The 22,268-nt window shown below is 41.4% G+C and overlaps 1 protein-coding gene across 5 annotated transcripts in view; it reads left to right on the forward strand.

The window, feature by feature from the left end:
• Positions 1-22,268, forward strand: part of FGF12 (fibroblast growth factor 12) — a 525,903-nt gene that overhangs the window by 256,964 nt on the left and 246,671 nt on the right. The window contains exon 1 of one of the 5 annotated variants that reach the window (XM_036352397.1): positions 9,671-11,835. The exons of the other annotated variants lie outside the window; for them this stretch is intronic. Within the exon in view, the coding sequence (XP_036208290.1) occupies positions 11,637-11,835 (199 nt within the window). The 5' untranslated portion in view covers positions 9,671-11,636. Of the gene's footprint in view, positions 1-9,670; positions 11,836-22,268 lie in introns of those variants that run through there. 5 annotated transcript variants of the gene reach the window in all.

A 22,268-nucleotide genomic window follows, 5' to 3' on the forward strand; every position in this document is an offset into this window, starting at 1 on the left:
CCTTTCCCTTGGGAGCTTTCCTCACTTACGTTTTAATAGGTTCTTATGTTTTCTTTCCCTCACTCTAGATTGCCACAATTCAGAGGAATATTATCATTTAGCCTTTCAGCTGTTCATTCGGAAGCAAACCCTTTAATCAGCAATGTCAGCCTTTGCAACACACATTCACACCATACAAAAGAAGTGTTAACCCTGCACTTTCTTCACAGGGTGATCTCAATATGCTTCCTTGACATTCTCCTTGAATCTTGACTCTTGCTCTATTTTGCTGTTATTTTTTTCAAGTAGCAATCAGTTTCATTATTTATCCTTACCTTTATATTTTATTTTTTAAAAAAGTTTTGCCAAGTATTGCTCTGGATGCATTGTATAGTGGTTTTGATTCTTTCTCCACCCTAGCAATGCTGACCATAACCATTTTATAGACTATCCTTCTCAGCTCTTGGGCCCCTGCTCCTGCAGTATTGCTCCTGATCTTGACTTGAATATCTCTGATGATAGGAAACTCACTTCTCTGTGCTGTGTACCAGTCTATTTCATGGTTGGTCTGCACATCCATAAATATCACTGCTGAACTGATTCCAAAATTTCCTCTGGGCACACAGGATACCTCGTTCTTTTTCAATAAGAACATGTTAGACACTTGAAGATAGATATCACTTTCCTCAATTCCTCTTTCCCTGGCTCTTGTTATTAAACTGGGACTTCAAATGAGGCTGTGATCCCTGGAGAACAGTAGCACAATGGCTCTGACTTAGATTCTGCATGGCCTTAACTCATGGGTTATCTTAATCTTTTTAACACTTCAACAATGTAAATGATCTCCTTATAAGGTCATGTAGTGGATCATCTAGAAACAGTCACTTAGAGAGTTTTGGATTTGGAGTCACCTAAACTAGGTTTGAGTTCTTGACCAGAACCATACTTCAGACAATTAATTAACTTTCTTGACATTTGGTTTACTCATTGTATGTGTGAATAACACGTATCCTTATGGGATTATTGTGTACGGAAACTAGTACTGTGCCTGGTGCATAATAAGCCTAAATTTTCCTTTTCTTTCCTCCTACCCTATTCTTCCTCTCAACCTCTTCTCCATTGCTGTTGTCTTAGCATATTCAACCAACCAGAGACACATTTTCTTATTTTTTAAAAGGTCTCTTTTCTTATGGTCTCTAGATGATTACAATATGTGTACATTATTTAGAATGAGCTGATCACCTCTTAAAATCTCTTCTAACTAACACTGCAAGTTTAAATACTAATCTCCTGTCCAAAACATTAAAAATATTACTGTTCCTTACTGTGTATATTCTTTAAAGAAATATCCTTATACAATTATCTTATCCATTTCTGGAACTCTGAGCAGTGAAATACCTATTTACATCTATCTATATCTACCTACCTAACTACCTACCTATGTATCCATTCTGGTTTAGATTTCATAGACACACAGCCATCAACATCAGTGTCCCCTTGACTTCCTGTTGCATATGCTGGTTTATTTGGACAAAATTAGGTAAGGGGGATAATGTTTTAGGTAAAAATGACTGTTAAGTGGATGACAGAATGCTACTAAGAGCTTTTTTTTCTACCCTGGAATTCTTGAATATTTCTTGTTTGCCTCTCCAGTATTGTGAAAGAAAGCTTGCTAAATAGTTTTTTTTAATTTTCATTTTGTGCTATTTTTCTTAACATAACAAAGAGAATTTGGAGATTTTTTAGATGAAAGATGCTATATTTTTCATCCATCCATCTGTCTATTTACTTATCTACCATCCATTTATTCGTTAACTTTATTCATACTTTTTCTTGTTTCAGAAGCCAGTGCTATATTTTCAACATATTATTCCAGCTAATCTAGGTCCTATGTAGCAGTCGGTTTGTAGGCAAATAAACTTAGGCTCAGAAAGACTCAGTAATTTTATGCATGGACAAATTATTTACTCTAATTTGCATATGCTTTCTACTTTACATAGCATGTTTAGAGAATTCTAAAAACTTAGGAGTAGAAATGATCTTACTGGTCACCTTGTTCAAACTTCCATTTGCTCCCCTGACAGTTTTCACTAACCAGTTGGTATATTTCAGTTATTTCCAGTAAAATCTTATTCAATATCAAATACCTATGATCACAGGATCAGCAGAGTCTTTCACTAATTTTATTTTCACAGCACCCAGATCTGTGTGCATACAGGGGACCAAAATATACATTTATTACCATTTTCATAATATAGCCTGAGTGCCAGTCATGTGCTGGGTGCTGTAAGAGACTGCAATTTCAACAAGATCCATTCCTTGAAAATTTGGAATCTAAAATTAGAAATGAGAGCAACTAGGAATGGCCCATGAAGAAAGTAGCTCAAAAAAATGGGTGTCAGCATGAATGTTAAAATTATCAAACCATTTAAAGTCATTTTGATCATATTCTGAGACTTTAAAATTGACTACTCATTGTATCTGATGTCTGTTCCTTATTGTGATGTCCTTCTTTTATGAATGAGAGAAAGAGATAGAGAGAGAGAGAGAGAGAGAGAGAGAGAGAGAGAGAGAGAGAGAGAGAGAAACTGAAACTATAGGCCTAAAATTGGGTGATGGGGGTTAGACTATAAATCTAGCTACCATGAATCCTCTCAGGCTATCAGATTTTAATAGATGGATTGAATTGAGACAGATAGTTTTAGAGGTATTAATAAAGCAAAATGGTCTACTTGGAAATGTGTAGTTCACCCTTGAGTTAACTGAGTTTTCTTCTTTTTTGTTTTAATATTTTTATTGATTTTAGAAAGAGGACGGGAGAGGGGAGAGAGAGAGAGAGAGAGAGAGAGAGAGAGAGAGAGAGAGAGAGAGAGAGAGAGAGAGAGATGAGAAATAAACATTGATTAGTTGCCTCCCACACACACCCTGACTGGGGGGTCAAACCTGAAACGTGGACATGTGCCCTGACCAGGAATTGAATCCTCAACCCTTTGGTGCACAGAATGATGCTCAGCCAACTGAGCCACACCAACTATGGCAACTGAGTTTGCTTCTGGATATTAGAGTAAATGTTTTCATTTTTAACTTAAAGGGATGGGTGGATGGATGAATTAATTCAAGTGCTTACTGAGTACATGCTACATACTAAATACTATTTTAGGCACTGGAGATGGAAAAGAAAAAATAGAACATCTCACCCGGCTGGTGTGGCTCAGTGGTTGAGCTTTGATTTATGAACCAGAGGGTCATGGTTCGATTCCCAGTCAGGGCGCATGCCCGAGTTGGGGGCTTGGTCCTCAGTATGGGGCATGCAGGAGGCAGCTGATCAATGATTTTCTCTCATCTTTGATGTTTGTATCTCTCCTTCTCCCTTCCTCTCTGAAATCAATTAAAAAAATACAACATCTCTCTTCTCATCTGGGTTTTACATTCTAATGGGAATCTTCTAACCACATGTCTCTTCTACAGAGAAGGGGTATCACTGGATTGGTGACAGTGGAAATCAGAGAAGGGCTACAGTGATGGGGAGTCACTTGAGACAGATTCTGTAACATCTTCAAGCCATCTGGGAATGACCATAACCAAGTACCAACCATGTGGTTCAAGCTAAACTGATGTACTTTTTTTAGGAATAGGAATGGAAGGAATGTAATTTTACCCTATTTTAAATTCCTTTAATTCATGTTTTGATTTAATTTCCCCATAGTTTTCTTATAAAACTCAACTTGAATTACTGAACTAAGGAGGGAAAGTGTTTGAAGGCCACATCCTCAGAGCCAAAGGATCCTCTCTTGTGGCCAAGAGTGGGATAACCACTACCTTAGTCAGTTTCCTGGCTGAGAGAGGCAAAAACAACAGAGGGAGAAGTTTTGGGACACTTGGATCCCCCCCCCCCTCCTTTCCAACATTATATAACCTCTTCATGGTCATTTATAAGATGTGAAACCCTGCTAAGGGAGCACTAGAGGGATGTGAATGAAAGGATAGCAGTTCCATTTTTTCTGTACGTGACCTAGTTAGGATATGAGAGACATTGAGTTCAGAAGGCCTAGATTACACTCAGATTTTCACTCATCTGTTTTGTGACCTTGGGAGATTATGTCACTTATTGGAGTCTCAGTTTTTCTGTAAAATTGGGTACTATTATCTCCTTAACTTTACTCACAAGGTTGTCAAGAATCTCAAAGAGCTAATACATGGGGAGATGATTACTAAACAGTAAATAAATAAATAAATGCAAATGCTTATTCCATTATTTCTTTATTACATGATTATAATTGTTCATGGTACCATTTTTTATTGACACACAGGATTGGGAGTTGGTAAAAAATACTTTTCCTCCCACCTTCTATGTTCTTATGGCCAACAAAGATTAACAAGAGAAAAATAAATTTTAAATGTTATTATTGATTTTAGAGAGAGAGGAAGGGAGAGGGAGAGATATGTAGAAACATTGATAGGCTGCCTACTGGGGATAGAGTTCAAAACCTGGGCATATGCCCTGACTGGGAATTGAACCAGTGACCTCTTGGTGTGTGGGATGGCACTCAACCAACTGAACCACACTGGTTGTGTGAGAAAATAAAATTTTAATACGTTTGCAGAGAATTCACATAAGCATAAGAATTACAAAAACAGTGAGGCAAAATTGGGTATTTATGTCATATTGGACAAATGAAAATAATAGGGGGACAAGTTCTTAGATTTCAAAAGTAAAAATGGGCAATTTAGGTGTAGCCTAAGAGAATGGCAAGCAATTCCTGCTAGGCAATTCGGACACCATGGGTCATATGAGGGGTGGGGTGACCCAGTTAACAAGCTCCTGCTTGGAGCCTTCCTATCTACCATACTTAACTCAATTTAGGCTAAGTTGAATAGGCTAAGATTTTCTTTCTGGAGCAGGTCTTTACATCTGAATCTCTTGGGCAGGAAAAGGGGAAAATGTTCTTTCTGAGTCTTTTGTTTCTTAATAAGCAACTTAAAATCAATATCCTAAAAGACAGTTTTAGGGTGGCAAAATACTGTTCTCTTTCAAGTGTAACATAGAGGATAAAAGGAAGTAAATTACATGGGTTACATTTGAACCTGACTGATTCTTAGCTGAGTGACCTTGATAAATCAATTTAACCTCTTTGTGACCCAGTTTCTTCAGTTATAAAATGAGGATAATGGCAGAACCTACCTCAGAAGTGTTGTTATAAGGATTCAATATGTCTATAATTGCAATGCACTTATTACTGTGCGGGAAGCTTAGCATCGGCTCAATTTTACAGAAAAACTGAGACTCCAATTAGTCATATATTTCTTATCAAAAAGAGACATTCTCTAAGACATTGATAATGTCTCTACTTGAGCAATAAGGATACCACCATTAACATGTGTTATAAAGAAGAATTAAGTCTGTTGTCTTTCATATATTGAGAGATGACCAAAGCCGGAGAAACATAACCTGTAGTAATTCAATTGTTGAACTGTTGAATGAAACACCATAAATACATTTGTTGTATGAAGGAATTCACAAATTATTAGAAAGTAATTATGCTTTTGCTGACCTATTTTAACAGACTATCTGGCAGAGAAAAGAAAATGGAAATATAGTTCCTGTATCGGATGAAATTCATGGAGAAATGGTCTTCTTCTGCCCATTGAGCTTGCTGTCTGAGAGCCTAGGGATCTCGTATTCACAAAGCTTTGAGACAGGGGCTGTTCTTAAAGAGGGATGATGTATGAACAGAGCTAGGTTCCTTTGTGTTCCCAACAGATAAGAACATTGACAATATTCCACTAATGAAAATTTTGTTTGCCATTACAATGTCAAGTTGATGTCTAGCCTTTGTTAAATGCATTATGTCCAGGAGTGAATGATGATGTGTATGAATTACACATTATGTTTTATATCATTATCACTCTTCTTTGAGCCTTGCAGCAGCCTATTTACATAGGTACTACTAGTTTTATTTTCATTGGTCTATTTTTCAGATCTGCTTTAGAGAGATTGAATAACTTGCCCAGTGGCATACAGCTAGTGGGTGACTAAGACCAGAGACAAATAACATCATGATGGTATGCACTCAAGCTTGCTGAGGGCAGAGAGAATATAGAGGTGTAGAGTTACCCTTAGTAACCAAAACAGAGCCTTGGATGCAATCTGTGCTCAGTTCAGAATTTGAAGTGAATGACTGCAGTGGTCCTAGTAGTTTGGTTTGGGAGTTGGAAGACATGGCCTATGAATAAGAGAAAGACTATTAAATAGTCTGTGTTTTGTCATTTTAAAATATGGAAAAGATGGGCCAGCAGGTATGGCTCAGTGGACTGAGTGTTGTCCCAAGAACCAAGATGTTGCTGGTTTAATTCCTGGTCAGGGCATATGCCTGGGTTGTGGGCTCAGACCCTGGTATGGGGCATTCAGGAGGCAGGCGATCAATGTTTCTCTATCATTGATGTTTCTAACTTCTTTCCCTCTTTCTCTAAAAAAATAAATCAATAAAAACATATTATTTAAAAATATGCAGAAGATGAAGCCTGTCCATGTTTTTTTGTTTGATTGGAGGTCAGAAATATAAATGTAACTATCTAATTACCTTTCAATGTATACTGGCAACCTTCTCCAAAGTAATTAAAAATGTTTCCACCCACGATATCTCCAGAATTGTAAAGGGAAATTCTCAAGTTGTGCAAAGAAAGACAGTCTAAAAATCAAGGTATTATTGTCCCTCGGATATTCTCCTTTAAAAGAACCTGATTGTTTTACCTAAATCATTAGTAGTCTGATTTAATTTCATTCCTGACCCCAAAATACAAATATATCAGTAGTGTCCTAGTAACCAAGGAGGAAGACTTATAAGATTTAGTGGCCCAGGTAAGAAAGTTATGAATTTATGGATATAAAACAATTATTATTTCTGATCTCAATGGCCCTGTACATAGGTTCTACATAACTTCTTAAAATTCCCTATGCTTACCCCCCCCCCCCCCACATTGGGGAAATGGAATAATGATGTTGATGAAGACTTAAAGGGCTACACAGCTGAAAAGCACTGTGACAGTAGCTGCAGAGTGCAGGGGGGAAAGTGAAGTCTTTGTTGTCTAATCACCATGTTCTTTTAATAGAGATCTAAAGACAGGAATGATGTCGCTCTGAAAAAGCTGACATTTATTGTTTTCGTTTTCTTCCTTAAATGCCTAATTTGATGCTGTCATGTCAAGACAGAGAGAACTTCAAACAGCCACTGTTACCTGCTTTTCCATCTTTCCCCCATCATTCTCTTCTATCTTATGACTGCTATAGTTGTTACCTGCTGCATCAAAACATGCTTATTTCTCATAAACTCACAGAAAAAAATAAACTCAAAGATTAGATAATGCACATCCTCTTTCCAGGTCCCCTCCCCTTTTTTGAATGGAGGGAAGTAGGGGGCACTGTAATCTTGAAGAAAAGTGTTAGATTTTGAAAGTCTGAGTTTATTTCTTCCTTCTAATATTATCTTCCATATATATATATATATATGTGTATATATATATATATTGAACACACACACACACTAAACTCTCAAACTCTGACACCTGAGGAACTTGTTAAAAACTCAAATTCCTGGCCTGGCTGGTGTGGCTCAGTGGTTGAGCCTGACCTATGAACCAGGGGGTCAATGGTTCAATTCCTGGTCAGGGCACATACCTGGGTTGTGGGCTCAATCCCCAGTAGGGGGTGTGTAGGAGGCAGCCAATCAATGATTCTCTCTCATCATGATGTTTCTATCTCTCTCTCTCTCTCCCTTCTCCTCTGAAATCAATAAAAAATATTTTTAAAAAACCGCCAAATTCCAGGGTTCTATTCATAGAGATTTCAACACATTGTGAGAAATCATCAGGAACCTGCATTTTAAAAAGCATCTCAGAAAAATAGTATGCATTTTCTTAAAAAAAAAACAAAACACAACACAAAAAACTACACTGTCATCATCTCTTTCACTCGTTTGGCATTTTCCAGTTTTCCAAATGCTTGCGCATACATATTTAGTTCTATGAGGTGGATGTTCAGAATGATTCTCACCATTTTGAGCATAGGAGAGAGACTCAGAGTTTAGCAATGATCTTCTCAAGGCCTCACCATACACCCACCTCTTGCTAAGATTCCTCACCTTAGCTGACCTTTTTCTTCTTGGATGTTGAACTGAAAAAGGCAAGGAGCCCCAAAGACAGCTAGTACTATCTGTGCCTGCCTTCCTCAAGAATGAGACAGGTCTTCTGGTAGCCAAGGAAGGAAAACAATTTTATCTGTGGAATGTGAACATTTGCCTATTTGGTCCAGTGCTACTTCGATCTTAGTAATTTATCTTTATTGCTGAAAGTATTAATTTAAAATGATGAGCCCCCTTGCCCCACCCAGATGTACTATTAAAAATGTATTCACACATTTTGTTCTGTAATGTTAAAATGCCAAGTTCTCTGTCCTAATTCAGCCACACTAAACTACTGCAGGGGATCTCTGCTGCCCACTGACAGTTGGGATTCCCCCCTCTCGGACATCTTGCTATGGAATCTTCCTTCCAGCTATCTGCCCCATAACCCCATCTGCCTGTGTTATGCCAGAGGTAGCATGAAAGGTCCAGACCCCCCCAGACACAGTAGGGTTGTTTGACATAGTAGTGCCTGGTCTAAACACCATACAAACCTCAATCCTTCTCATTGCCTAGGTGAATTTCTGGTAGGTCCACAGGTTTGTGACCACAGGCAGAGAAGAGAGTTCCTGGAGCCTCTTCTGGTCCCACATATTTTCAGTACCTTCCAGGGCCTGCATTTTCCTTGCCTTCTACTAGGTTGGTTTCAACATACACCTGTTTCTGCTTGGAAATCACCCATTTAATCTCTGGGCACTACCTTTGACACTTAGCCAGGTGTCTAAGGGGAGGCATTAGGGATATCTGAAGATAAGTTGAAGAGAGAATGTAAATATAACTGATAGCCACTTTGAGACCGTGGCATGAATGGAAGGTGATGACTCCTTTTGCATTTCCAAAATCTGGCATGCTGCACTTTAACTTGGGTGGCATGATCTCTGCTGCTGAGTTTTCTGTAATATCCAGCAGTCCCCACAAGCACTCCTAGAGACCCGATTGCTCTCCAAAGCTGCTTGCTGACTGCCCTTGTCCACAGTCTCCCTCTCACCCTACCTCCATCCTCCCTTGTGCAGGGTGCTCACTGGGTTCCTCATTCTAGGGTGTGAGCATGTTTCACAACTTTCCAGATAGAACCAAGAAATCTGGTTCAAAGGAAGGGAAAACCCTTTTCCTATCCAGGATGAGCTAAACGTGGGGCCCAACCTGGGGGCCCAAGAAAAACAGAGAATTCTACCTGCTCCAGATTATTGGAGAGAGCATGCACTGCCTTCTTTCAGCTCCCACACCCTGAATCCCTTCCCTGCACACTCAGAGTCCTCCAAAGCGCTGGGGTGGTGTTTTCTCTCGGGGGAGGGACCGGACAGAGCCGACCCAAGCTGCAGTTTCCTTGCTCTGCCTGAGAATTTCTCATCCAAACCTCAATCACGTAGGATTGCGTAGAGAGGAGAAAAGGGGAGAGACAGAAGACAGAGAAGGTAGAGAGGGGTGACAGGAAGGAGAAGAAGGGAGTCTGGGAGCAGAGGGCGCAAGGCAGAGGAGGAGGAGGACCTGAGCCCGGCTGGCTCTTCCTGCGCTCCTGGAGCCCGTCCCCCACCTGGCCCCACCTGGGCGCTCTGGAGCCTTCTGGCGGGTGGACTAGCAGCGCCGGAGGTACTCCCACCGCCACCGCTTTTGGTCCTGTCTCATCAGCAGTCGTCCCTGCATGGAGTTTCCGTCCCTGCACGGAGCTAGCGCTCTAGCCCAGCAAGCAGAGCTCACTGGGAGGCGGTGAGAGCGCATGGGAGCTGGTTCAGCTCCCGGTGCCCAGAGCCCCAGCTCATGAATGAGAATCCACCCTGAGAGCCCCCTCCGGGGCCTGGGTCCCCAACGAAGGAAGCCCCGCTAGCCCAAGGCTCTGAGCGGCCACCCGCGCAAGTTGGGCGAGTTGGCAGCAGCCCTCACCTGCCTCCTGGCCGGTGGGGCCCCAGAGTCTGCATCCGGCCTCAGGACCCTGTTGGACGCTCCGCCGCCTCCCGCAGTGGCCCCAGATGGCCCAAGGGCCCCGCCTGCGCCCCTGGCGCTAGACCATGGTGGGCAGCTCGGGGCCGGAGCCGCAGCCACCTAGAGCCCAGGTCGCCGGCAGCCAGCCCCCGCCCCACCGGAGCGGACACGCGGGTGATCACAGCGCACCGGTTACTTCCGTCCTCAGCCGGGATGGGCCCCGCTGACTGAGCGATCAGCCTCCTGTCCGCCGGTAATCCCCATCGGATCTGCTGCCTGGGAGCCATCGACTGCCGGGGGTGCGAACCTGGGGCCGGCCTGGCGGAGATGACCTGATCCAGCTCGCCCGCTGGGGCACCTCCTCCTTCCTCTGCTCCCTCTGAGTCTGAGTCTGTGCCGAGACGGCTCTGCTGCCTGCGGGAGGACCATGGCGGGGAGCTCCAGTTAAAGGCGTGTGGGCGCCCGCTGGAGAGGACACCTTCAGCATCGCTGCCTTTTGAGGGGGCTTATTCCAACGACTGAGTCATTCCAGATTTAGGATTCCCTAAATACTCACCGACTGTGCCCGTTTCCTGCCAGAAAGCCAGCGGAAAAGAAAGAGCACCCGCTCTCGGGACCCCGGTATCCCCACTCCCGCGGGTTGCTCCCCGAGGAGTGCCTAGCCCTCGAGGATCTCCCTCCCTCCCTGCCTCCCTCCCTTTCCCTCTCCTCCCTCCCTTTCCCTCGCCTTCCTCCCAGCCCCTCATTCCCTCCCTCCGCCCCAGCCTCCTGCCCTCTTTGCAGCGCTGCTGGCTGGCGGGGAGTCCGCTCACCGCAGAGGTTCCTAGCGGCCCCCTCCCCGAGCCCCTGCCCTGCCTCCTGCTCCCCGCTCCCACTGCGCGCCTCTCCGAATGTGAGAAAGGCGGCTGGAGCGATGCAGTTCTCAGACCTCACCCCGCCGGGAAGGACCTCCTCATCTCCAGAACTGCGGGCCGCAGGGAGTTAAATTGCTGCCTTGCTCGCCTTCTCTCTTGCGGTTGGTGGCTTGTTCTCGAAAGGAACGTTTTATTCACTTTTTAAGTATTGTCCACGGGGGCAAGCCTCCGTGGCTGGGCCAGACCCTGCTTTCTAACCGGGTTTTGTCTGATGTCTGTGTAGATAATACTTTGGACACCTTACAACGCTTGCGCCTCTGCAACAGGGGCACGGCTGGTTGTTTCGCACATCTTTCTTCCCTTCCACTGGGTACTCTGAAGGCGGGGTGACCAAACTCCCCAGAGCCCCTTGGACGCTGATCGCTCGGGGCGCACGAGTCTAGTTAGCAGGAAGGCCTGGGAGCGCCCCGCCCCCGCCCCCTCCGCCAGCTGTTGGGGGAAGTTTACATCTGGATTCTCACACGTTTTGGCGCTGCCGCCCAGACTCTGATAAACCTTGTGGGCGCGGGTTTTCGGATCGGCAGCCTTTTCAAACGTTAGCACTGCCTCCCGCGCCTCCAGGCCCCGAGGTCCTGCCCTAGCCCCCGCGGAGAGCAATCCTGAGGGCGCAGTGGAGCCCAGGGCTGGTGTCCCTCACTGAGCCGCTATGGCTGCGGCTATAGCCAGCTCCCTGATCCGGCAGAAGCGACAAGCCAGGGAGTCCAACAGCGACCGGGTGTCGGCCTCCAAGCGCCGCTCCAGCCCCAGCAAAGACGGGCGCTCCTTGTGCGAAAGGCACGTCCTCGGGGTATTCAGCAAAGTGCGCTTCTGCAGCGGCCGCAAGAGGCCAGTGAGGCGGAGACCAGGTCAGTAGAAACCCCAACAATGGGCTCCCCAGAGGCTGACACCCTCCTCCCCTTCCGCAAAACACCTGGGAACAGGCTTGGAAGGGAACCAGTATTCCCTTCCATTCTGGCCCCCCTTCTTTCTTAATTTTCAGACATCTGTCACCCTCTTTCAATTACCAGCTTCTTGTCCCATATTTGGAGAAACACCTTCTACCTTGCTGTACCTGTGGTTTGCCTAGGATGAGAGTTCTGCACATGTAGCCTGTAGAATCCTTCAGCGCACCTCCTCATTCATTTTTTATCCATCCATCCATCCATCCATCCATCCATCCATCCATCCATCCCTTATATTATCTACTGAGAACCTAAGTATAAATAAGCCCTTTATCCCTATATCTCATCCTTCTTAGCATATTTATGACTCATAATAGACCCTTAGTAGACATCAGACAAGCTTAAATTTATTCTCTTTTTCTAACTCTTTCTCCAGCAACACATGGTACTGCGCCATTCAGATCTTCCTGTCAATGTCTCACCTCCCCGTTTTCCCACATGCCCTTTCACATAGACCTGCTTTCCCTATGCTCTACCGCCAGCTACTCTCATGGTTTCCAAGGACTCTGCTCATGAACTTTCCTGCCCTGTGACTCCCATTGTTTGTACACTCACACTTACTTTTGCGACAGTAAGGGGGAAACATAGTACCTGCAGTTTGGTCGCAGGGAGGGGAAAGAAAACTTTAGACCTAGAGATTTCCTTGGCAGGCCTTTCTGAGGCTGACTCTCTTATTTGGCCCTTAATTCTAATGGCTGGTCCATAATGTGTGTCTGTTTACAAAGGGAAATTGGATCCCTGGAGTTTCAGAGTGATTGGTCCCAGCTCAAGCCAGGCCAGTGTCCCAGCTTGAGAGAATAAAAGCAGAATTTTATTCTGTGCCTCCACCAGACCTTTTTGGTCCTCTGGGTGTGGCCTGCTGGGTCATTTATAATCTGCACATATTCTGTCTATACTGTGGATGACTGACAGGAAGTGCTGCCCAGAAAGAAAGCTTCCATTCTGTGATTAGTGGACTCATTTACGTTGGATCTTTGCAACTCCGTGATGTTCTCCTGGGTTCCAGGAATGAGGCATATAGGCCAGGTTCAGTTGGGGTGAGGAGAATGCTTGGAAAGTTTAGACAGTTGGGATTTGACAATTAATTTAGAAATTTGGGATTAAGTCTTGTGAAGAAGCCACCTCATCTCATTCTTCCATTAGATTGTCATGACATTATTTTCTTTGTAGTGGGCTCCTTTTCTTATTCTGTGATGTTGATAAAATAGTAAATTTCAGGAGTAAACCAAATCATTATGATCCCAAGGCAGGAGCTACTAAAGTCTCTGTTATTTTGCATCCAATTAATTTCATAAGTTGAAGCTTTATGCAAAAACCAGGGTTGCCTCTGCACAGCGAGTAATTTGCATTAGGGGAAAATAAACTCCCTGGTATTGTGCAGTGATCCTTTGGGGCCATCTTCTCTCAGTGCTTATGTAGTCTACAAGGAACTTCAAGCCTCTGAATTCAATGTGATTCTTATGTCTCCGTCTCTGAAGTATGTTGTGCACTGTAGTTAGGACAATTACACGATATTTGTGAATAGATCCTACTCAGCCTCCTCAGTTCAAAACTAGCTAATAAAAATGACAGGTGGATTGTATGTATGAATGGATAAAGTAAACTCACCTCATCTTTGTTGAAGTTGATCTGCAGATGAGCTGTTTGCATGGCTGACTTTTGCATAGGGAAATTGCTTCCTGTGGCCCTTTTCTTAGCATCTCATTAGAAAATAGAGAATTTGAGGGAATTGCTGAGTTTAATTTTTTCTTCAGTGTTCATTTAATCTGCTCCTCTTTTTCATCTACTTAGTATACATCTTGGCAGAGAGGATCCTGACTGGTGACTTCCTTTAGCAAAAGTGTCACAGTAATAATCTGGCAGAAAGATGACAATACCTGTTAAGACAGACCCAATGCAAGGATGACATGTATGTATCTGTACACCAGGCACTTCGTTTGCTGCAGCTTAGCTTAGAAGAATGTGAGTGTGGGTTACCAGAAAGCTTTCTGGGAAGACAATGGTGTGCTATCATCTTTACTAACAAAGCCAAATAATTGATCTTCTGATTTGCTGGCAGTAACCATGATTCAGGTAACAGGGCATGAGACTACTTATAGGGAGATAGCACCTTCCACATCTCAATTTCAGCGAGGATTCTTTAACTGGATTGGGAGGAAGTTGCTAACCACCAGAAAGAAAAACTACTTGAGAGCACCTGTTTTATAAGGACTTTGATATTATGCTCACTTAATATTTAAGTTATTCTTGAACTCACTAACCCATATCCTTGTGAACTTCAAATTGAATCACCAGTGGTACCGTGGTCACATTCCGTTGCCCAGACTTTCCAGGGATTGAGGCTGAGACGGTGAAACTGAGCTAAGTATTGAATGGGAAAGGCCACGGTTGTATATCTGATTTCAGGTCTGACACATTCAGTGTCTCTCAGTCTCTTGTCATAGCTCACCAAGTTTGATATGTCCAATATTGAAACTTGATAAATGCAGGGGGAGTACTGAAATTACACGGTGAAGGTCTCAGCTTTCAGAATCATGATGTTGCAGAATGAAAATGTGATGAGGACTGGCAGGGTGGACCTCACATCACACAGTTACAGGGCCACGGTTCACATCAGATACTTTGTGGATGTCATCCCTGGAGCACAGTGTGATGGCTTACCCTGGGATTGTGTAGCAAAACTCTTGCTTATATGAGAAATCCTAGAGTCAGAGATGGTGGTTTATACAAGCTTACACAGCTATACTGTGGCAAAACTGGGACTAGAACTAGATCAAATTGATTTTTCTTGCCTGTGCTCTTTGCAACACAACACAGGAAAAAAAAGTAAGATGAAGAACTAGGTATCCTCTCTCAAAGGATGGGAATAATTTTGTGTATTTTTTTTTACCATTAGGAACTGTTGTTCTGTTAATATTGTTGTTTTTAATTTTTAATAGATTTTTTGAGAGAGAGAGAGAGAGAGAGAGAGAGAGAGAGAGAGAGAGAGAGAGACATTGCTATGAGAGTGAAACATCAATCAGCTGCCCCTTGCAAGCCCCCTTTCAGGGATCTAGCCCTGACCAGGAATCAAACTGGGAATCTTTCTGTGCCAGGGATGCCCAACTAACTGAGCCACACTGACCGGGGTATTATCATTATTATTTTGTAATTAGAATAGGAAAAGGGTGGGATAGAGGAGGTTACTTGTAGAGGGAGACATAGGTTAAGTCAGGCAATTGGGTTCTAAAATGACCATCCTATAGCTAGCATGCATTATAGAAGTGAATCCGATAGTGAAGACATACATCCAGCATAGGAATAGTTAGCTCCCTAGGCATTGTGTGGGCTGTAGCTCTTTCGAAATGAAATGTTGAAGACCGTAAGCTGGCAAGTTGGCTGAGGTCATTGAACCATAAAAAAGCCTTTAGAACATTTCTCTTTGTTCACTTTCCAATATAGGAAGAAGCATTCAATGGTCATTGTTTGAGTCATTATGTATGTGTGAAATACCTGTATGAGCCAAGCCAGCTAGAATATTTTCTTAAATGTTGCTACTACTTAATTTGCTATATCTCGCCTATTAGTGCTTCCATGTGAATTACATAGCTTATTTGTTTCCTATATTTATTTTACTTTTGAATAGAAATACAAATGATTGACTTCAAAGTATTTATGTTTTGACTGAGAAGTTACTACAGGTAATGGCTAGCACTCACAATGAAAAGAAGGGTGTTGATAGAATCTCTGAATGTTGGTGCTGCCATGAACCTTGGATGGAGGTCATCCAGTGCCACTCTTTCATTTTTCAAATGAATGCCTTTCTGGGAAGTACAGAGTAACTAGACTAACCTAAATCTGTGTATTTGAAGTGATTTTGTGTTTTTATTATTTTCCTATAAAATTTAATTTCTCCCCTCAAATTAGAGCATTAAAAAACTCAGCAATCAGAAAATTCATTGGCTAAGTAAATTACATATTTTTCATAAATGAAGTATTTGGCTTTATATGCTTCTCCCTTTTTAAAAGTGATGTAGTATATTGCCCCGGCTGGTGTGTCTAAGTGGGTTGGAACGTTATCCCAGACACCAAAAGGTCGCAGGTTTGATTCCCTGTCAGGCACTTACCTAGGTTGTGGGTTTGTCCCTAATTGGGGCATGTACTGAAGACAACCTGTCCATGCTTCTCTCTCCCATCAAAATTTCTCTTTGTCTTTCCTGCCCCCCCTCCACCCACTTCTCTTCTCAAAAAAATCAATGAGCATATCCTTAGGTGAGGATTTAAAAAATACATATAAATATAGATGATGTAGTATATTTATACTGAGTGGATACAATAAATCCAAGGAGATATTATAATTTTTATTGCTTTTCATTGACTATTTTTTCTGAGTTTTTGTTCCTACTGTAATAAAATTATGGATACTCAAAATATTTTAGTATTATTCCAACTTGTATTGGTAAATGTATAGTATTTAATAGCACACTCATTCAACTTTTTACTATCAAATACATCCTTTTAGGTAGAAAATCGAAACTTCAAGAAGAAAACTGATGAAAATGAGGAAATGATGCTTACTCATGTTATTTATGGAATATAAATTAGATTTTTATAACTTGAAATAATTTTGGCTCATATACACATCAAGAATAGATTCATATGACAAGTGATATTTTACATGAGTGGCAAGCACTTTTAGTGCATTTTCTCTTTTAAAAGTGTGACTCCTGTCTGAACTACAAAGTCAGTATAATTAAATATTTGTCTTGCTGTCTGTTTAAAACTAACAACAAAAACCACACTTTTCTCTTCAGAAACCCACCCTAGGGTTTAAAATGATGTTTTACATGTATTTTTAAATCCTTTTTTGTACAGTAGTGCATATTCATCAACAAATTATGTTTCCATTGTAGGAACACTATAAAATAGCAGATTCTCTCTCTCTCTCTCTCTCTCTCTCTCTCTCTCTCTCTCTCTCTCTCTCTCTCTCCTCTTTTTCTTTTCTCTGATCCCACAAAGATCTCATCAAGCCATAACTCAGGATTAAGTCTTTAAAGTTTTAATGAAGTTGATATTCTTGAACAGAAATAGAAAAACAATTTGCTGGGAATGAGGCAGTCTTTGTATTTGAAGAAGCAAGAGGAATATTTTTGTAAGACCTTTAAAAATGAAAGCTTTGTGTCATAAAATTATATTTTAAAAAATACTGGGTTTACTAGGATCACACCACCTTGCTTTTGTTCTAGGTGAGAACATATTTATGCACAGATATTATATACAATGTTGATGTGGTTAGGAAAATTTGTTAATAGTGACTTTTTTCTTGTCTCTTTCTTGAGTGCTTCAACAGAATATATATTTGCTATATATATTTTCCTTCTGGAATTATAATATAGAAGGTGTCCCCCAAAATATATACACACTTTGAATGATTATAAGGTCAGTGTTTATTAGGATACAGTTCATTTTCAAAATTTAAGATAATCTACAGAATTGAATAATTTATTTTGTCAATGCCTGTTTTCAAACTGATGACCGTTCTGATCCAAGCACTGCTGATACGGGAAGCAATGCAATAGCAAACATCAAGAATAATTTCGGCCGAAACCAGTTTGGCTCAGTGGGTAGAGCGTCGGCCTGCAGACTGAAAGGCCCCAGGTTCGATTCCGGTCAAGGGCATGTACCTGGGTTGCAGGCATATCCCCAGTAGGAGATGTGCAGGAGGCAGCTGATCGATGTTTCTCTCTCATCGATGTTTCTAACTATCTCTCTCCCTTCCTCTCTGTAAAAAATCAATAAAATATATTTTTAAAAAAATCATTTCGTTCGGTATTTGTGCACCCTCAATTCCTTGGCTGTTGCCAGTTTTGTACCATAAACTTTCTCTTTTATATATCCCAATAAAGAAAAGTTTAGTGGCACTTTAGGATAAATTTTCCTTGTTCAAAGCTTAGTCTGCTCTCACCCATTATTTCAAATCAGTTAAACCTGAGAAGGAGTGAAAATTAAGTGAGTTATCAGCTGTTAAAGTGTGTATACATTTTTTGACACCCTATATTTGATGAAGACTCTGAAAGACAGACTCATTAAACATAGGGGACCCCTGTAATATACTGCATTTTGGGGTTCCATTCACAGCTTACCAATCACACTGCAGAGCTTTACTTGTTGCCCAAAAGGAAGATGCGCCTCATCTAAAGGGCTCTCATTCTGAGGCCACCTCCTAAGAGTCTCTGAGGAGGAGCCTTAGGTGCAAAATATCTGTAAATTAGTCATGTATAATAACAGCTCCTAAATATAACAACTATAACAACTGACTACTAAATGACTTCAGGATGTACAGTTTCTTCATATTTTTTGTGCCGTTTATATTTTTGTTTGTTTTGAATTTTTATTTTTATTTTACTCATTTCTTTTCTTTTTAAAATTAAATTTATTGGGATGAAATTGGTTAATAAGATTATGTGAGTTTTAAGTGCACAACTCTATAATACATCACTGTATAGTGATCCACTGATACAGTTTGTTGCATCTTTGAAATGAGAAAACTCAGCTAAGTGGCAGAAAGACTTGTTCCAGGTTCAAGGAGTCAGGAACTGCCTAAGCTGTGCCATGACACCCAGCCCCCACACTGCGGGCCATCTGTCTTTATCTTCCATCACCTTTAGTAAGAAGGCTGAATCTGAAGATCTCACTTGTTTCACAACGGAAATTGTTGTTGGGGGGAATCTAGTGAAGAGTTCAAGGAATTGTGGAGTGTGATGACACATTTGCTTTGCTGTGTGTCTGATCTAGAGCCTCCAGAGGGTGTCTCAAGTGAGGAGGAGGGGGGAAGTGGAGACTCATCAAAGTCTTCAGGCCAGAACTGAAGAAACAGTACTGGGGCTATGTTGTTATGTGCTGGTGCCAAGCACCTGGCTGACAAGTCTCTCTCTGCATGCCAGAGGCCTTAGAGCTATCAAGAGGTGCCACTTGGGGCACCTAAGCACTTGTGGTGAGACTTGGGTCCACAGGGGCAGACTTTCTTGACTGTGAACATAAACAATTACCTCAGATGTTTTTTAAAGTAAAGAGGTTAATCCCAGGGTCAGGAGAGCTCTGTAGCATTTAATTTTTTTTTTAATTTCTGTTTAAGTGACAGTGTACTAGAGCAATTAAATACATGGACTTTGGTGTGGAATCTGAATTCAAATTTTGGAAATAGTATTTGTAAGAACATTAGGCAAGTTTCTTAATATCTCTGAGCCTCAGTTTGCTGGTTTCTAAAATGAAGATATTTCTAGCATTTAGTGAGAAAATGTCCCTCTGAGTAAAAGGTTATCTAATACCCAATTCCAATGGAGGAGGGGTGGGGCAGTTCCCACACCAACAGAACTTCTCAGACACCAGCTGCGAGTCTTACAATGAAGACAGTGTCAGATTCCATAGGTTCAAGGCTCAGTCCCACAAGGCAACTCCTCCTGCCCCAATCAGACACCTTTCCCAAGTCTAGGCTGTCACCTGTGTTCTAACTAATTATGAATTGGACCCTCTCCTTAGACTTCAGAAGCTAGTTGCAAGTTCAGGTTGTTGCCTCTACTTCTGACCCACTGGTTATAAATTAGAGGTTCCCATGAATCCCTCCTCAGGTTCAAGTAATTTGCTAGATTGGCTCACAGAACTCAGAGAAGCATTTCACTTGCTAGATCATTCCTTTACAATAAATGAATATAACTCAGGAAGAGCCAGGTAGAAGAGATGCTTTGGGCAAGGTATGGGGGCAAGGTGTGGAGCTTCCATGCCCCTCCAGGAGCCCTACTCTCCACAAATCTCTTAGTACTCACCAACCAGGAAGCTCTTTGAACTTGTCCTTCTTGGGTTTCTATGGAGGCTTCATTACATAAGCATGATTGAATCATTGGCCACTGGTAACTGATTCAATCTCCAGCGCCTCTTCCTTGAGCTGTGGGGTGGACTGAAATTCCAACCTTTTCATCACTTGGTTGGTTCTCCTGGCAACTAGCCCCTATCCTTAGTTTTGGTCCAAAAATCACCTAATTAATATAATAAAGACAGCCTACCACTGTCATCACTTAGGAAATTCCAAGGGTTTTAGGAGCTCAGTGCCAGGAACAGGGATGAAGACCAAATCTATATATATACTTCTTATCAATCACATGAGGAAATTATTTAAACTGAGTTCTGAAGGATGATGTAAGCAAAGAGGATGGAAGAATGTTCAAGGCAGAGAGAACAACTTGCATGAAGATCAAGGTGAGAAAGAGTTCAGTGCTTTTGAGGAAATTGAAGGACAACTTGAATAATGAGAGCAAGGGGCACAGGTGATGTTGGAAAGATTGCCAAGGGCATAGTTGTGCAGGAGCTTAAAATCCTTTGGAGGGATTTCAAAATTTAATCTAGGATTCAAAGAAGAGTTAGAAGTAGGGGGATGATATAATGTGACTTGGATTTTTAAATAAATGCTATGGCTTTGGAGAGGAGAATGGGTTGCAAGGGAGCTCTAATAAAAGCAAGGGAATCAAAAAGCTTGGGGGCATCAGTCTGGGTAAGCAGTTCTCAAAGTGTGGTACAGAGGTTCTGGGGGCAACTTGCAAACCTTTCAGTGTGTCCACAAGGTCAAAACTATTTTCATAATAACTTTTAATAATAATAATTATTATTTTTTACTTATTTTAAGTATTTATTGGAATTTCCAGAGACCCTATGATATATCCACAATCTAAAAGGGCTATTCTAATTTCCCTCCTTTTTCAACCATATATCAGGTTACATTTTCATACTTAAACGAAAACAAAGTATAGCAGGAGATTAAATACAGAAGCAGACTTGAGAATCTAGTTGATTTCTATTGTCAGAGATTTACAAACATATAAATTGCTTTTCACTCATTTTTTTCTTGTTTTGGAAAATAAGACACTTTTTTCCTTAAAACATGATATTACAGTTAACATTCAATTGCCTTATAATTTTTATTAAGGTATAATTGACATAAATAGCATTTCATATCTTATAGCTCATATACCAAAAATAATGATTCTGCCCAGCTGGTGTGGCTCAGTGGTTGAGCATCGACCCTTGAACCAGGAGGTCACTGTTCAATTCCAGATCAGGACACATGCTCAGATTGCTGGCTTGATCCCCAGTAGGGGGTGGGCAGGTGGCAGCCTCTCAATGATTCTCTCTCATCATTAATGTTTCCATCTCTCTTCCTCTCTGAAATCAATAAAAAATATGTATTATAAAAAAATAATGATTCCATTTATTAATACCTTTAATGAATGGAATAATTATTTATGATGCAAGGAACACATTCATGAGGCCTAGAAACTGTGTACACCAATTTTAATTATAATGATGATTCCTTCCTTTTGCTTATTGTTAAATCTTTCAAGTGTTTAATGGTGTCCAAAACCTGAACACCTATGTGATCTGCCTGTGTGCCTCACCTTCCTAACTATCATGCTGGTTCCTAAGGACAGGACCTGTGCCCTGTTCCTCACTAGTTTCTCTGTGCTTAGCATCCTGCTTGTGTCACTGCAGGTCCTCCATCACTGGTAAATAAATGAGTAAATGACAAGCCGACTCAGTGAATCATACTTTTACAGCAAGAGGAAGAGGATTCTTACTAGTAAGTTAGTGTCTCCAGTTTTCTGGAGGTCTAGCAAGCCTGGAGCTTCCCAAGAGCTTCTCAAGTTCACAAGACTAATTCAAAGTAGATTCTGGGTTTGAACTCAGGCTTGTTTTTCCTAATCTGCTTGTTTTTATACTCTGCCAGCACTGGAAAATGGACCTCAGTTTCTTTCTATGAAAAACAGGAAAACTATATTAAAGGATATCGAAGGGCCTTCTTAGCATGAAAAGTCAATAAAATAGCCCCCTCTCCCAGGAGACACACTCATGACGAGAGACATGAAATACTCATCTGCTTCCTGCTTCCTACTTACAAAGGAAGTATAACATTTTTTCCAAGTCTGCTGTTTAGGATGTTCCCAATTGTATTCCATGATTTAATGACCTGCAATGTACTATTAAACATGTCTTTGTCTAATATATCAGTCTTATTTCTTTTGACCTCAATTTAGGTCTATTCTCTTCCTTCAAGGATTAGTAATTAAATCCAACATGCTTTAGTGTTTTAGACATTTTTAAGCCTAAAATAAAAAAGGGATTAAAACAAAGTGTCAAAGAGATTCAGGAGAGAAAAACTATGAGATTGTTCAAGTTATTGTACAAGGAAAATAACTAATAATGTCTAGAATATATATTGTTATTGCTACTAGTGATATAAATGTTATATTTTAATTTGGGAATTCAAAAGATGGCCCTGATTTCCTTCACAGTGCCCTACAATCAGCTAA

This window comes from Myotis myotis, unplaced genomic scaffold, assembly GCF_014108235.1.
Source record: "Myotis myotis isolate mMyoMyo1 unplaced genomic scaffold, mMyoMyo1.p scaffold_m19_p_2, whole genome shotgun sequence".
Lineage (NCBI taxonomy): Eukaryota > Metazoa > Chordata > Mammalia > Chiroptera > Vespertilionidae > Myotis > Myotis myotis.